At 39.7% G+C, this 15,083-nt stretch overlaps 2 protein-coding genes across 2 annotated transcripts; both read left to right on the forward strand.

Moving 5' to 3' along the window:
- Positions 1 to 2,496: 2,496 nt before the first annotated feature.
- Positions 2,497 to 4,624, forward strand: LOC139731773 (uncharacterized). Its single transcript, XM_071642652.1, has 2 exons — positions 2,497 to 3,186; positions 3,987 to 4,624. The coding sequence occupies exons 1-2, from the start codon at positions 2,604 to 2,606 to the stop codon at positions 4,622 to 4,624; spliced, it is 1,221 nt and encodes a 406-aa protein (XP_071498753.1). The 5' UTR covers positions 2,497 to 2,603.
- Positions 4,625 to 9,453: 4,829 nt separating this feature from the next.
- On the forward strand, positions 9,454 to 13,828 carry LOC139731774 (uncharacterized). The gene is made up of 4 exons (XM_071642653.1): positions 9,454 to 9,833; positions 10,256 to 10,691; positions 11,386 to 11,719; positions 12,543 to 13,828. The coding sequence occupies exons 1-4, from the start codon at positions 9,454 to 9,456 to the stop codon at positions 13,217 to 13,219; spliced, it is 1,827 nt and encodes a 608-aa protein (XP_071498754.1). The 3' UTR covers positions 13,220 to 13,828.
- The last annotated feature ends 1,255 nt before the right edge of the window (positions 13,829 to 15,083 follow it).

Genomic DNA, 15,083 nt, shown 5'->3' on the forward strand with positions numbered 1-15,083 from the left:
TTATGCAAAATAGGAAAACCATATAGCGCTGATGAATTTCAATGAATTAATTGCTCAAATGGAAATCGTAACTATGGTGTCTCAATAGACGAGAGAAGCCTAACCAAAAAAAAAGAAAAACGCATACATGAGGGAAATCAAATACTATGAAGTTTGGAAATATAGCCAACACAGAATTACATGTATACATTATTTGTATCTACTATCATTATTGCCAGTTAATGAATATACGATATAAATTATCATCAACATTTCTTAATAATTAAAGCAATAAACTATGAAATCTATCACAGTAGTAGCACATAATAAAAGTACTTAAAAAAGGAACCTTACATCATCTTGTGCCTTAAATGAGTTTGTCGCCCCAGTAACGTTAGGTGCGTATGCTTTTATTGTATGCCGCCTCGTGCAAACAATAAAAACCACACGTGACAGTGTACATCGCGTGCAGTGGAAAGGAGCAAAGGGCGTTTCTCAGCAAACACATTTCGTATTAACTTTATTAAGCTGTGGGCTATCGATTCAGCCAAATTTGTCTGTGCGAACGATTCGCCGTGCTACGAGAAGACGTCTGAGGTACGAAGATATGAAACCTAAGGTCATACACCCCCTCTTCGAAGGAATAATGATAATAATGATAATAGTGCTGAAAGATTCGCCATATTTCGCGATCTCCACCATGCAATTTTTTTTCCCATATTGGTTATGTTTCTAACACTTCCCGCGCAGAAGTTGCCCAATATTTATTCTTTTTGAATGAAAGCAAAAAATGAAAAATAAAATGAATAAATAAATGAATAAATGAAAGAATGAATGAATATATCAGAACCCATATGTACATAGGAAAACGTGCAAATGACGTCATGACAGCGGAACGTGAGTACTATTGTAATATATTTCCATAATGCTTTCGAGTTTGTCAATTGTCATCTTCTTCAGTCATGCTTTAGTGTTCCTGTTGTCACTGTATATCTTCTGAGTATCCTGTTCACTGCGCACACCAACTGGAAGAAGCGATACATACACCACATGACTGACGTGTAATGCATTATTCTGTATTTGAAGGAGATTGCCGCCAATCATACCTCTTTCTCTGCAAGGGTCAGTTTGTCTGTAGACAGTTTATACATCATTATGACATTTTTCTGTACCTATATTGACACTAAAAGCACCGTATTAGAGCAATTACCCCCCCCCCCCCCCGCATTTACCCCGGCTGAAAAGTGGTTAGTGGTAAGGTTAGAGTAAAGATTAGGGTTAGGTTTAGGGTTAGAGTTTGGGTTAGGGTTAAGATTAGGTTCAGGATTAGGATTAGGGCTATAAAGGGAAGGGTCAGGGGTAGTTGCCCAGGGGGTAATTGCCCTAGACCCCAAAGCACACAATGGGTTACTCAAGAAGAAGGTAACACAGAACCATGATCGTTAGAATTAACTACACGACGCCATACGGTTTTCCTCCCGTGACGTTCTTCAACTGTTTTTTTTTCTTCGCTGAGAGGGGAAGCTTTCTTGCATAATTAATTTATCCTTTGATTCTGCAATTCAATTTACTCAAAATTATTAAAAAAAAGATAACAAGATGAAACATCCGGATACATCTCAATATTTGGACTTCTAACAGAAAGTCTAATTTACCAAGACACTTGGAAATTTGGCGTAGTTACTCGTTAGCAAGATATTGTTATTGTAGCTATCTGCAACAGAAATACGAGTTGTGGAGACATCATATTAATTCATATCCACTGTCAAAACCAATGTTGTATTACGCTATCTTACTTTCTGATAATCAAATTGAGGAAATCAAAGGAGTCATGAACAAGGATGCAAGGATCTTCTATCTTTCCTAAATTCTTTGAACACTTAGTCGAAGAGTAATCGATCACGTGTTCTGAACTTTAGTGCGCATTATATGATAAACTGCTTGCTGCTGTTACTTATACTTTATGTTTTATGTATATAAGATATTGTTGTTGGTTGAAAATGGAAGGCCATAGTTCATAACTGTAATTCCTGTTCTGTTGAGAGTAGTTATTTGGTTCGGGGCGTTTCTTTTGTTTTATTAAAATCTTAATGTTGATATGCAAACGATCGAGGGTTTCTATAAAGAAAACCACACAGGAAGAAAAGACACGAAGAACATGGCAATTTGAGACATTAACCATGACCGTGTCGGCGTAAATCGCGTTGTACACTAATTTACCTCATAAAAATACGGCAACCTGACCTTTATTCTCTATTTCCCAGGGTCTTTGCAAGTAAACGGACAGACTTAGAAAAAAAAATCACATGCGCGGTATTCAGTATTCAATATATACGTCATAGCTATGTTTTGAGGATCACGTCACTATCTCACCCACCCACGTGATAATAGCAAACAGTGAGATTGTTTGGCATATAAATGCAGAATCACAGGAAGGGCATTAACATATTCGATCCGCGCGCTGACTTCGGCCATTCGCCGACATTGACATTGCGTGTTGGATCGTTTTGGTATATATATCGTTGCAAGCAAGACAACAACTGCTGAGTTCGGCAAAATTCAGGAGTTTTTACGTTACCCTTTCTCAACTTTCGGTGAAATAAGTTGTCGGAAATAGGAGGAGAATGGCGTCGAAAAATGGCGTACCACAAGGAGGGGTGGAGGCAGGGAACCCATATCCGCCACAAGCAACATCTTACCCACATCCATCCGGGTATCAGCAAACTACCCAATATCCTTACCCGTCTTCCCAGCCCCATGAACAGGTGCAGCAACAGCCACAGCATCATTTGGAGCAACATCCGCAACATCTGCACCAACACCAGCAACAGCAGACCAAGGCGCCCCAGTTCCAGGCCGACCAGGTGACCATCCTCCCATTCCACGCGCAACCATCTCAAATGACGAAGTCTACCACACTGGCCGTCGTTCTCTGCATCCCAATCCTCGGCATCTTTGGCCTCCACCACTTCTATCTCAACAGGACCTACTTCGGCTACATCTACGCTTTCACCCTGGGCATCTTTGGCATGGGCTGGATCCTCGACTGGTTCCGCATCAAATCCTTGGTCCGCACCTGTAACCAGGAGACGCGCGAAGCGCAGATTCGCGGTTACACTCTGTACAGCAACAGGTTTCCATTTCCTCTGACAAAAGTGACACTTTGGGACGCCTTTCTTCTATGGCTACCTCCAGTAGGCCTCATGGGTAAGATTTAATAAGTATTTCTACATTATCTACAAATAAAAAAGAATACAACAACACTTTTATTTGCTACTCAGAAGATGCATCAAATGACAAATTACAGTACTCATCCAAGTAGGAGCGGAATGAATGTTCATTTAATGTTTAGTTGAAGGTTGAAATGGTAAAAAAAAAACTACCAACGAAAATTAAATCTTGAATTGTCAAACACATAACAAAGCAGAATGTAGCAATCGACAAAGCAGTGTCACTGTACTGGGGTATTTACATTACGCAGTGTTTAAATCTTTGTCTGCGTTGAGTGCCAATAATATTGGCCAGGCAACTCTATTGCATTGTACACGCTGTCCAAAGTCCCCGGCACAGATAGAGTTAAAAAGTAGGGGTGCCTATTGCAGAATTGTGACACAGAGAAACCCTAATGCAAGTAAAGATTGGAGCTGATGCATGTTATAAGTGAGAATTATGACGACATGTTTCGTTGTAAACGATTGAAAAACTCAGTTTTCCACTCCCGAGATCATAAAAGCATAGAATATCAAGTGCATGAACAATGAGTGCCCGTCCGGTAAAATAGATAAAGAACTTCTCTTAAGATTTTCATCCACTTGAATCATGATAAATAGAATTCATTCATACTTCTTATATGTACTGAACAATATATTTATTGATTGGTACATTGATGTGTGACTGCATTTGAGCAAATCTCTACATGTAAGTGATGCGACATAATTTAATCAGCTAAAGGAAAGTAACGCCTGACACCAATTTTCTTCAATTTTTCTTTTCTCTATCTCTTGTAGGCTTCTACCAGTTCTATCTAGGCCGTACCCACATCGGCATGTATCACTCATTCACTCTCGGTCGCTTGGGTATCGGCTGGCTCTTCGACTTGTTCCGACTTCCCGCCTTCGTGCGCAAGGCCAACGAGCAGATAGCCATGATGAAAAACGGCATCCGCGTGCCAGACGACCGCTACACCTTCTGCGATGCCTTCACCCTGGCCTTCCCGTTGGGGATCTTTGGACTACATCACTTTTATCTGGGAAACACCAAGCGGGGTTTCCTCTTCCTCTGCACTCTCGGAGTCTTCGGGCTCGGCTGGCTCGCAGACTTGTTCCAGATGCCGATGCTCGTCTCCGAGGCTAATAAGAACAGAGAGTTGAGGCAGCGCCTCAACTGCGCCTTGGTCAACAATGCCGCCAACGCTGCCCCGGCGAGCACGGTGGTCGTGATGTCTTCCAATCAGGGCTACCAGGGCGGGCCAAACGACGTCGGCGGTGGGCAAATGCTGCATGAGCCACCTCCAGCCTACTCAATGCAAGCAGCAGCCGGCGAGAGAATCGTTCAGGGGGCCAGCGGCGGCAGCGGTGGAGATGCTGCAGCATCGTCCAACTTTCAAGATGTTCCCCTGACAAAAGAAAATGGATTTGTTGCTTGAGTTTGGGGAAAATCCGAGGCGTTCTGGCCCGAAGTGAGGCAATATACTGTCTTCGGTCGAGATATCGCAAGTTTCGTAGCCAGGCGTAGTACCATGCATTCACACTTTAGATGGCTACATTGTCAAAGCGCCACACTGCAGTGAAACAAAGTAATTTGCTACGCATCACTACACGATGACAAGAAATAAAAATAGTAAACGGACAATTTCAAGTTACCATCTAAACTTCTGCAACTACTCGAAAATGTCCGATAAAATATTCTCGACTGAGGTAATTTTTGGTGATGCGAGTTTACGTTGCTGTCTGAGTGGTAGTATGGTTCGTTTCAATAGTGATCACCTGCTGGTGATGTAGAAGTGCAGCTGTCATCATTGCGTCAGTACTTCATATTTCACAATTAAAAAACAACAGCATTCCACTGATTTACTGCTTGTTAAAAGTCAATTAAAGACATTGCAATGTTGTGATCGTTTCAAGAATGTGTAGATGTATAGATATCAAGTTATGTGTACATACATTGTTCTGTAAATATGCTATGAAGGTTTGCGGAGAATTGTAAATGGAAGATAGTGCAAGGCTGGGATCGCTTCAAAAATTTGTAGATGTGTATATACCCTCATTACATGTATATGAATTGTTCTGTAAAATATTCTAAGAAAGTTTTCAGAAAACAGTTACACTTTTCACGGATACGTTTGTCATGTTTGTTCCTTGGCCTGGTAAGGGGTACAAAGTCTTACTATATACATGTATTCATCTTCATAGTATCATCTGTTGTCATAACTCCTCCTCGTTGTTTGTGGTCATGAAAAGATATCAGTAAATGAATTAAAGTACATACAAATGTACAAGTCCGGAAAAAGTAAGTTTAACTTTGTACATAATTTGTAAACTGTCTGTATCTCCAAGTTAATACAACTAACAATTGTTCAATGTAAGTATTATTTAAGATGTGTACACTTGTGTCAAAGTAGTGTATCCGTTTCAATCGATATTGTTCTCCTTCAGGACTCGTAACTTAACAAGATAAGGATATATATATATATATATATATATATATATATAATTTTTTTTTTTTGGCTCCTAGGCTGTCTCAGAAGTATGAACAATTTTTCTAACGTTGATATCAAGACTATGTCCGCGAACGAATATAAGAAGATAAGTGGATAACATTTTTCCGCATTTAACCGCTATGAAATGGACTTGAAAACTATATGTGATGCATTTTCAGGTATTAAACGACGCTGTTGCAAATGCGGAATGTTAGACATCTGTTAGACCTGCCATTGTTGTTTAACACTTTCTACAGTGATATAATAATGTGCGTGAATGCAGGTGTGTGTGTGTGTGTGTGTGTGTGTGTGTGAGTGTCTATGGGTGTGTAAAATCTCAGTGCATTGTAATGTTCTCAATATCATCTCTGTTAGTTAAAGAAGGGAATTGTTACTCCTTTGAAAAAGGATTTGTGTTTTCGTCTTTCTTGATGGCATATTCTCTTACAAAATTAATTGAAAAGGATAAGTTGAATGCAAATTGCTCCAACAGAAAATGGGTCATTTATAGGCTCCAATTGAGAGTTTTAAAAGTACACAAAGAATAAATTATATCTCTAACAAAACACTGAGGATTCTTGCAAGAGTAAACAATAAATGTTGTAGTGTGAGTTGTGTCATGCATACCGCAGTCGCTCTGATTAAAACTACGTTTTTTGTTTTAAACGATGTATTGCATTTCCGTATGGCCTTGTCATCGTCTTCTATAATCTGTTTATGAAAACGAGTATTTGTATTCTTATGATGATGTATGATGAAAAATGAATCCAGAGAAGAAATAAATGGAATGAAAAAAAAAAGAACAGAGAAGCCAATAACCTCTCAAGCCAGTTCCAATTAACGAATCTTCAGGGAAAACTTTTATGTTCCCAATGTTGGACACATTTACTATCTTCACAGGAAGATGATATCTTATGTGTGTGTGTGTGTGTGAGAGAGAGATATGATATATATATATATATATATATATATATATATATATATATTTATCAAATGTGTGTTAATATAATCTAGTACATAGTTGTATACATTTTGTGCCAGATATTGAACTGATTGCATCTTATCCCTTCATATTTGTCCTCCGTCATGTACCAAAATGTTACATGATTGTAATTTGCATAATCTTTTTTTATGCCTTCTCACAAGGCATTGGTGATTTTTTTAAGCACTTAACTTCACCTGATATGGCAAAGTCGCACATGTTTAATTTAGTAAAACGGCAAAAAGGAACGTTGGCATTTTGATAATTAAATGTCATCCTATGAGATCTGCTGGTAGTTATTGCAACTAAATAATGGATTGCCCAACAACGACGTATTAATATGCACCGATTAAATCAGTCTTTTAGTAGTAGCAAAAAAAAAAAATGGGATTACATTATCTATTGAATTCGCACCAAACGATCTCCTGATCTCCGGACAGGCGTCTTATCCACTTTACCAGGGGACAGCCAGTGCTGGTTCTAATCCTTGTAGCATTTTATTCAAATGAAGGAATTCTTGCATCGAGTTGTTTTTTATTCCAACGTTTTGATAAATTACCCTTCATCAACGTAAATATTTTAAAGCAATGCGACAATCAATCAGCCAATTTGTCTGCACATCCAAGTTTGCATTCATGCCAAAACATAAGCACATTCAAAAGTGCCCACATTTGTTTTTCTCATACACTAACATGTTGATAAATATTCACAGTGATCACACCGACACTAATTTTGCAAAGTACAAGTAACCTGTGTCTCACATACCAAAACGCTTTGAGTTTATCAACTTGGGTGACAATGAATGCTCCACAAACATTCTTTCTTTTCACGAAGTTTCAGGTATACATTTTCAAGAGTGCATTCATAGGATGGTCTACGGTATATCTAGATCCAAATAAAGGATAGCAACTGCACCTCTACAATGTATATCAAATAAAGGCGTTAAGACTGCGATATTTTGGTTCAACTTCCCTCCATGAATCACACAATCTTCACACAATCATCCTATACCAATAATCATATTATGCACGACGAAGAGACGTTGCGGTTTTTAAATCACAAGGAAAGGAAAATAATTGCGTTTCAAAAATTAATACTGTATCATTCAATCTAGTGCTCTTACTTCTGCTGGTACAAATCATGCAGATTGTGATAACAGTTACAGAACAGTGATTAAGGTTACACAGGTGGGACCCACAATCTACAAGATTCATTTTAGTGGGTCCCCTATCTCCACCTTCTAATTTATTCATCACCAAGATGCCCTATTTCTGATATCCCCATCAAAAGTATACAGTAATGTACCCTCTCTTTATTGATTGGTAATGTTGATATTTTGTTAATTTCACTCACAAAAATGAAACTTGAACTTGAAATAAGGTTGCACTGGTGTTTATATATTGCTCGCCTATAGTCTTTGGATGGAGGATTTACAAAGTAAGTATATTGTTGCCGACTTTGTTAATACACTGCAGAAAGATCTGTGTTAGTTTTGGCACCACGCGTGTTAATACAAAGTGATAGGGACCCCACCGAAAGGTGTAGAAAGTATGTTGCGATGGTGTTGAAAAGTGTACACCTGACACTTCATGGTGTTAATTAGACACTGTAGCTGGTGATATTTTTGACACTGCGCTGGTGTCAATTCAACAACGACACTACATAGTATTGATATGACATTGCCGGTGTTAATTTCAGTCGTATAACACCTGCCCAGTGTGAATAAGATCAAAGCAACTCGCATTATTGTAGTGTAAATGTGTTCATAATTTTCCCCTAGAAATCAAGTACTTTATCGAGAAGCATTCATTTTGTTGAAGTTCAAAATCAACAAGAAGAACAGAAACTAATTACCTATCAAAGCAAAAGTTTTATATTTTGAAGTGACACCCATGTGTGTCAATGTAACACCACAAACGAGCACCGGGAATTTAACACAGGCTCGGTATTTCATATTGAACACCCGACGTTTTGTAGTGTGGCGGTGGGAGAAGTACTAATTAATTTCATTTCTATTTTGTAATTGCTGGCCCAATGATTTGTGAAGTAACCAGAGTGCTGTCATCACTATCATCAAGTAGCCATTTCCCATTGATTCCCCAACCCATGCATTACAAGAGTGCAAGGACTTAGAAAGAGGCATACCAGTATATTATGCATTCAATTGTATGCACAAGATAATACACTCATACATACACACATGTAATACACACATACACAAATACACATTCTTAAACACAAACACAAGCACATAGGTATACTGTGCACCTACATGAAAATTCGTTTGTACCGTCCAATATTTTGTGCCATCCATGTCACAAAGAAATCTGACCCAAACTGTATATCATGTTCCACATTCAACTTGACGACATGCTTGAAATATCACAAAGCGAGCTCCATACTCAGAATGGGGTGAGGTTAACAACCCATATGAGATTACCGTTATCGTACCGGTTATACTGGGTACGTGAAAAGACAGCTATATCAAACATGCATGGGCTCTGAACAATTATAGCTATCAATCATTTTCCAGCAAACACACCGCATTGTCGTCGTTATTAATATCTTGTCGCATTAGCGTACATTGTGTGTATACTGACTGACGTGCATGTTTATACAGCACACGGAAACACATCAAACATTATGGCGCGTTTATAAAGCTCATCTTCTTCATTACTAAATTCATGATCTTAAAAAAAGCAATTAAATTTGTGAGTGGGAATCATGTGCCACCTGAATAGATGGGAGATGGTCGTTATAAATTCCGGGAGGAGTCTACCGTCGTACTGCAGACATGAAGAGAGTAGAGCCACCATTAAAATCTAGTCTTCAAAACCATCGATTGGGCTATCACGAAAGGAGTGTCCGAGACTCTCATCAGCGGGAGACCACACCTCTCCACCAGCCTGACCAGCAGGTCACCGTGGTACCCTTTGACTCCAAGCCCGGCGGTCTCAATAAGTCCACCATTCTCGCAGCGGTCCTTTGCGTACCTATTGTCGGCCTGTTTGGACTCCACCACTTCTACCTGAAGAGAGGTTTCTTCGGATGGGTCTACGTCTGCACCCTCGGGCTCTGTGGGCTGGGCTGGCTGGTCGACTGCTTCCGCATCAGATCCCTGGTAGCCAATTGCAACGATTACCAACACGAGGCTCATTTAAGGGGATTCCATCTGTACAGTAGTAGATATCCTGGGCCATTGCACAGTATTTCCCTTTTGGATGCTTATCTACTGTGGCTGCCTCCAGTTGGTCTGCTTGGTAAGCTCAGGAAGGTGAAGTGAGACTAAAACTAAACTTTTTATTAATGCACTTTCATTCTTGGGGGAAAAGGATCAAATTTCAGAACTGTTTGAGTAAAAATTAACCGTCCATGCAACAAGTAACTGATGGAGAACAACTAGCATGTGCGCACTCAGTCCCAAAACTAACATTTCGTTTTTTAGTTTGTTTTGTATTTGAAAGGTAACAAAATAAAGAACTTCACTTATATTAACGAGGATATGAACAGAAATGTCTGTGTCTTCAGTTCAGTGCAAGTGTTCTGAAATAAGGAGGTTTAGAGCACATCGTCAATGTCCATATTTCCCTCTGCAGGTTTATATCATCGCTATCTGGGCGTCGGCGAATCGCGATCTTCCACTTACTGACGTTGGGTCGCGTAGCCTTCGGATGGCTCATCGACTTCGGTCGTCTTCCATCCATGGTGCGCCGCGCAAATAGCGACATCAAGACAATGACGAGGGGAGGTCACGTGACCGAGGAGTGCTACTCGCTGTGCGACGCGTACACCTTGGCCATTCCTCTGGGCTTTCTGGGACTCCACCACTTCTATCTCGGGAACACCAGGCGAGGGGTCTTCTTTCTCGTCACCTTGGGCGTGGCCGGTCTCGGCTGGCTGGCGGATATCTATCGGATGCCGTTGCTGGTATCAGAGGCAAACAGCGATAGTGAGATAAAGCAGCGGCTCCTCGTCGATACTGACGGCGACCACGAAGGCCGCTCTTCGACAACAATGTGCACCACGTCGATTGTGGATCAGAACTTACATTGCACTTATGGACTATATTAAAGTAACCAAAAACAGACATATAAAGATTGTTTGATGTCCAGCGACTATCTTTGTTGTCAATAACATATAATTTTCGTTTTATGTAAATTGCTACAATTTGATGACCCAGGAAACACACCATATAACATAATTATAGCATATAAAAGCATTATAGTAAGAATGACGAAGAACCACTGATACGTGATAAAATGCTGATATCGCAGATGATAACACTGTAATAGTCAATTTCGGCTCTGTGTTAAACATAAGCATGGAGCAATTAAAAGAATTTAGTCACAATTGTTATAATTTATCAGTTACAAAAACACTTTCTCATTCGCCTTTTGCAATTAAAGCACCATTTTTTCTCCAACCTGACTTGTCACGAGTGAAAATCTTTAAAACTAATCAATGTAATACACAGCCATGCACAGGACCCGGGTATATATAGCTATGAGCGTGCAAAGCATTTATCTAACCATGGGTTAATAATTGGCCAGATGTGGACCATTGCCCCCTATAAGAGCTCGACCAGATCATTACACGCCCCTCGCCGTCAGCGCACGTAGGATTGATGTCATTTTCTAAAGTCAGGAATGAGATATAGATTTAAGGCGTACACGCATGACAGGGTGCTACAGCAGTAAAGTTGCTTCACACTTGTGCTATCTACGAGGTCTACCTCACTCCATGTACGACCATGAAGGACAAGTCTAAGAGCGTGGCGCGGGTCCTCTGCTACCCGATCCTGGGTCTATTCGGTCTGCACCACTTCTACTTGAGGAGGCGGTTCTTCGGCAGGGTGTACCTCTGCACCTTCGGGCTCTTCTTCCTGGGCTGGCTGATCGACTGGTTCCGGATAGGCAAGCTAGTGAAGCAGTGCAACGAGCACATCTCTGAAGCACGTGGTAGAGGTCACTGGATACACAGCAAGAAGTATCCGGGGTACCTGTCTCCCAAGCAGTTCAGTGATGCGCTCATTCTCTGGCTTCCTCCGTCTGGCCTTTTTGGTAATTACTTCATGCCGCCCTTTCTTTCTCGATTTCATAGCTATGAAGTGATGGTTACAGTATACTAGTAGGAGACTTCTGCATCGTTTACTGTTATTGGTTATCATTCGTCTCATGGGCAATGACGTGCTAAGTACGTATGCTCAATATGAAAAGGAGATGAATGTAATTGATGTGGATAATTATATTGACTTATGTTAACGTGTAAAGCAATGACGTTACGATAGCATTTTCTATAGTACTACCTCATACACACACTCACACACACACACACACAAATCTGATTATCATTTTGTTTGTGTTTTCTTAACTTAAAAAAAGAAACATATTTCCATAATGAAAAAATGAAAAACGACTACTCAAATGATATTATGTAATAATGAATGCTTAGATATTTTGACAAAGAATTGGTGAAAATAATGTGGAATTAATGTAAAAAGCTCTTATAAACTATAATTTGGCAATTTCACGAATATTGGTTGGTTTTCTGTTAAGAGATGTCGATTTCTTCCCATGTTGTGCGGCAGCTAATGACACGAAAGAGTATCATTGGGACCATGGGATTTATCTCCCCTCCCTCTATGTCGACATCTGGAAAGTTTTACTTCCCATGAAGTGTCTAAGGGTAGGTCTCAAGCAAACCAAACAAGGAAAGGATTAGACCAAGATCAAACTAATTAGCTTACAGAAGAAGGCAGTAAACTCGAAGTATCAATTAATGTATGTATTCTTAATTTCTGTAGACGTTGTTACCTTTATAAACGGTTATGACATAGAGGGTTTATTCTCTCTCCATATCACTCTTTCTGCTTATTTTCTACAGGCCTCCACCATTTTTACCTTGGAAGGACTCGCTATGGCATTTTCCATGCGTGTACTCTGGGATTCTTCGGTGTCGGGTGGATAGTCGATTTATTCCGTCTGTCGTACATGGTTGAAAAGGCGAACACAGACGTAAAACTCATGAAGAAGGGGGTCCGAGTCGGCGAAGACCCTTACGTCACTTCGGACGCGTATCTTCTTGCCATCCCCCTGGGATTGTTCGGACTTCACCACTTCTACCTGTACAACAAGTCACGCGGAATTCTCTTCCTCTGCACGCTGGGTGTGTTTGGAGTCGGTTGGCTGACGGACCTCGTTCAAATGACTCTTATCGTTAAGGAGGCCAACAAGAAGCGGCAGATGCGGGAGCGACTCCAACACGCCCTGGCGAACGGAGTGGAACCAAGTCCAAACGCCATCGTCCTGAACGTGGTAGCATCCGGGAATCCTGGTTTCCAAGGAGATGGTGATGTTGGGCCCAGGCCAGTTGAGCATCCGGGGGGACTCACCGTCAACCTATCAGAGGCCCCTCCACCTTACAGGGCAGATGCGGCAGAGGGTCACTCCACTATTGCGATTGGAGGGGAAACAGCCGGTCCTTCGTCCTCAGCATTTCACGAAGGGGCCGCAGGGGCCGCAGAGGTGGTGGAAGGTATCCCACCGAAGCAAGACCACTAAAATGAAGCCGCAAATTTCATTGAAATACGAGAAGTATAAATTATGTAGGCCCTACTCCTGGATAGCATACTGTATAATATCTTAGAAGAGACATGATGTTTTGAATGCATAACCATGTAGAGCAACATAGAGCAATGTACAGCCACCTGGCGCATCCCTTTCTGGTTGTTCATATTGTGCACCAGCAAAGTATCAGTTGATCAGTTGATCTCTATACTGATTCGGCCTTGATGAAGCGTAACCTTTTATGCCATTTATGACTACTATTCAATAACACAATCATGTGGTGTTGCATGTGAATTTGTTGAACTTCCTTCGTGGAATAGTGTCTTATGTACTTTATGAACGTATACCACGGTCTAGGGCTTAGATTTATAGTCAACGAGATTTAATACATCCAGTTAAAACAAAACACGCAGACAAACTTAAGTTGTTTTTTGTGATTAGTTTATATTTTCCCAATAATTGTGAACTATTAATTGTGAGCGTTTCGTGAGATATGATAAGAACTTTCACTTGATCCCTATTTTGGTCCTTTATCATCGTTTATCGAAGTGTTTATGAAATCGTAACATTTGCAACCTATCCGTAGAGTGGAAACCCATCTTAAAGATTAAACCTAATATTTTTGCCTATCATTATAGGACACCGTATATTCATTACATACTTACATATGCATATGCGCATAAAAGAAGAAATTGTCCGAATGTTTTATGAATTATGATATGTATAAATATATATATGAATATATATCTATAATTTATACCTGTAAAAGGTATATACATATATCATTATACAATTATGTATATACAGTGTGTTCCCATCAAAAAAAAAAATAAAATAAAATTGGACTTTCCGCATTGATAACTTTCAAAATCCCAATGCTGTTTCAGGGTATGAAACAATAACGTCTTATACATACATCTTGCATACGGTGAATCATGGAGAAATATGGATCTTTGTAAAGCATGTTATGGATCCGTTTCTACCAAGTTAAGCACTTGGATGTTCTTGGCATCCATATGAATGGAAATATTTTGCTTACACCTGACAGGGCGACTAACCAATAAATTCAAATTTTTTTGCTTGACATTATATCAATATGTAAATACATATACATGTGCAAATATGTAAATGATATTGTTTATGATCATTGACCAAAAACGAGAAAAAAAAAACTTAAAGTAAAAAGGAAGAAGAGCTCAATCCAGTCTTCTATACAAACTGTAGTTTAATATCTTTCTTTAATCATTCCTTTTCACACCTTACCAATGTAAGGTGTGAAATTACTTTTTTCATAAGTTGCAAATGAAAGGAAACAAACAGTCAAGAGATATTTTTTGTGCAAGAAAACAATGAACAATGTCGTGTTTGTAAGGAGTGAACGCAATGGACAATGCGTCTTCTTACAAAACTTGGAGGGAAGGAACATCTGCATGACATGCTTTACAAAGATCCCCATTTCTCATAACCACTGAAGCAAATTGGATGGGGTTTTCTGTGAGATGAAGATAATAAGTTATTGTTTCATACCCTGAAATTGCATTTTGATTGATTTGCTATTTGTAAAACTATCGTTGCAAAAATTCTGATTGTAATTCTTGAAGACGCTTTTGTGGGTATCAGGCAAAATTTCCTCCCATTTGCATAACCAGGCAAAATTGCTCCAGCTCTACACATTTCATGCTGAAGTGTACAGTGTTGACTGGCCGTTTCTTATAATATGAAAATACGCAATCAAACCTTAATCATTAATTGCAGCGTCCACAATTTCATTTCTGCATGTTTTGTTCAGGTCTAACTTTGTTTTTCTCTGCTTTTTCTCTTGTTTTGTTTATAATTACGAATACCACCATATCACCAT

Source organism: Diadema antillarum, unplaced genomic scaffold, assembly GCF_040938485.1.
Source record: "Diadema antillarum isolate AM-2024a unplaced genomic scaffold, OU_Dant_1.0 seq00000384_RagTag, whole genome shotgun sequence".
Classification (NCBI taxonomy): Eukaryota; Metazoa; Echinodermata; class Echinoidea; order Diadematoida; family Diadematidae; genus Diadema; species Diadema antillarum.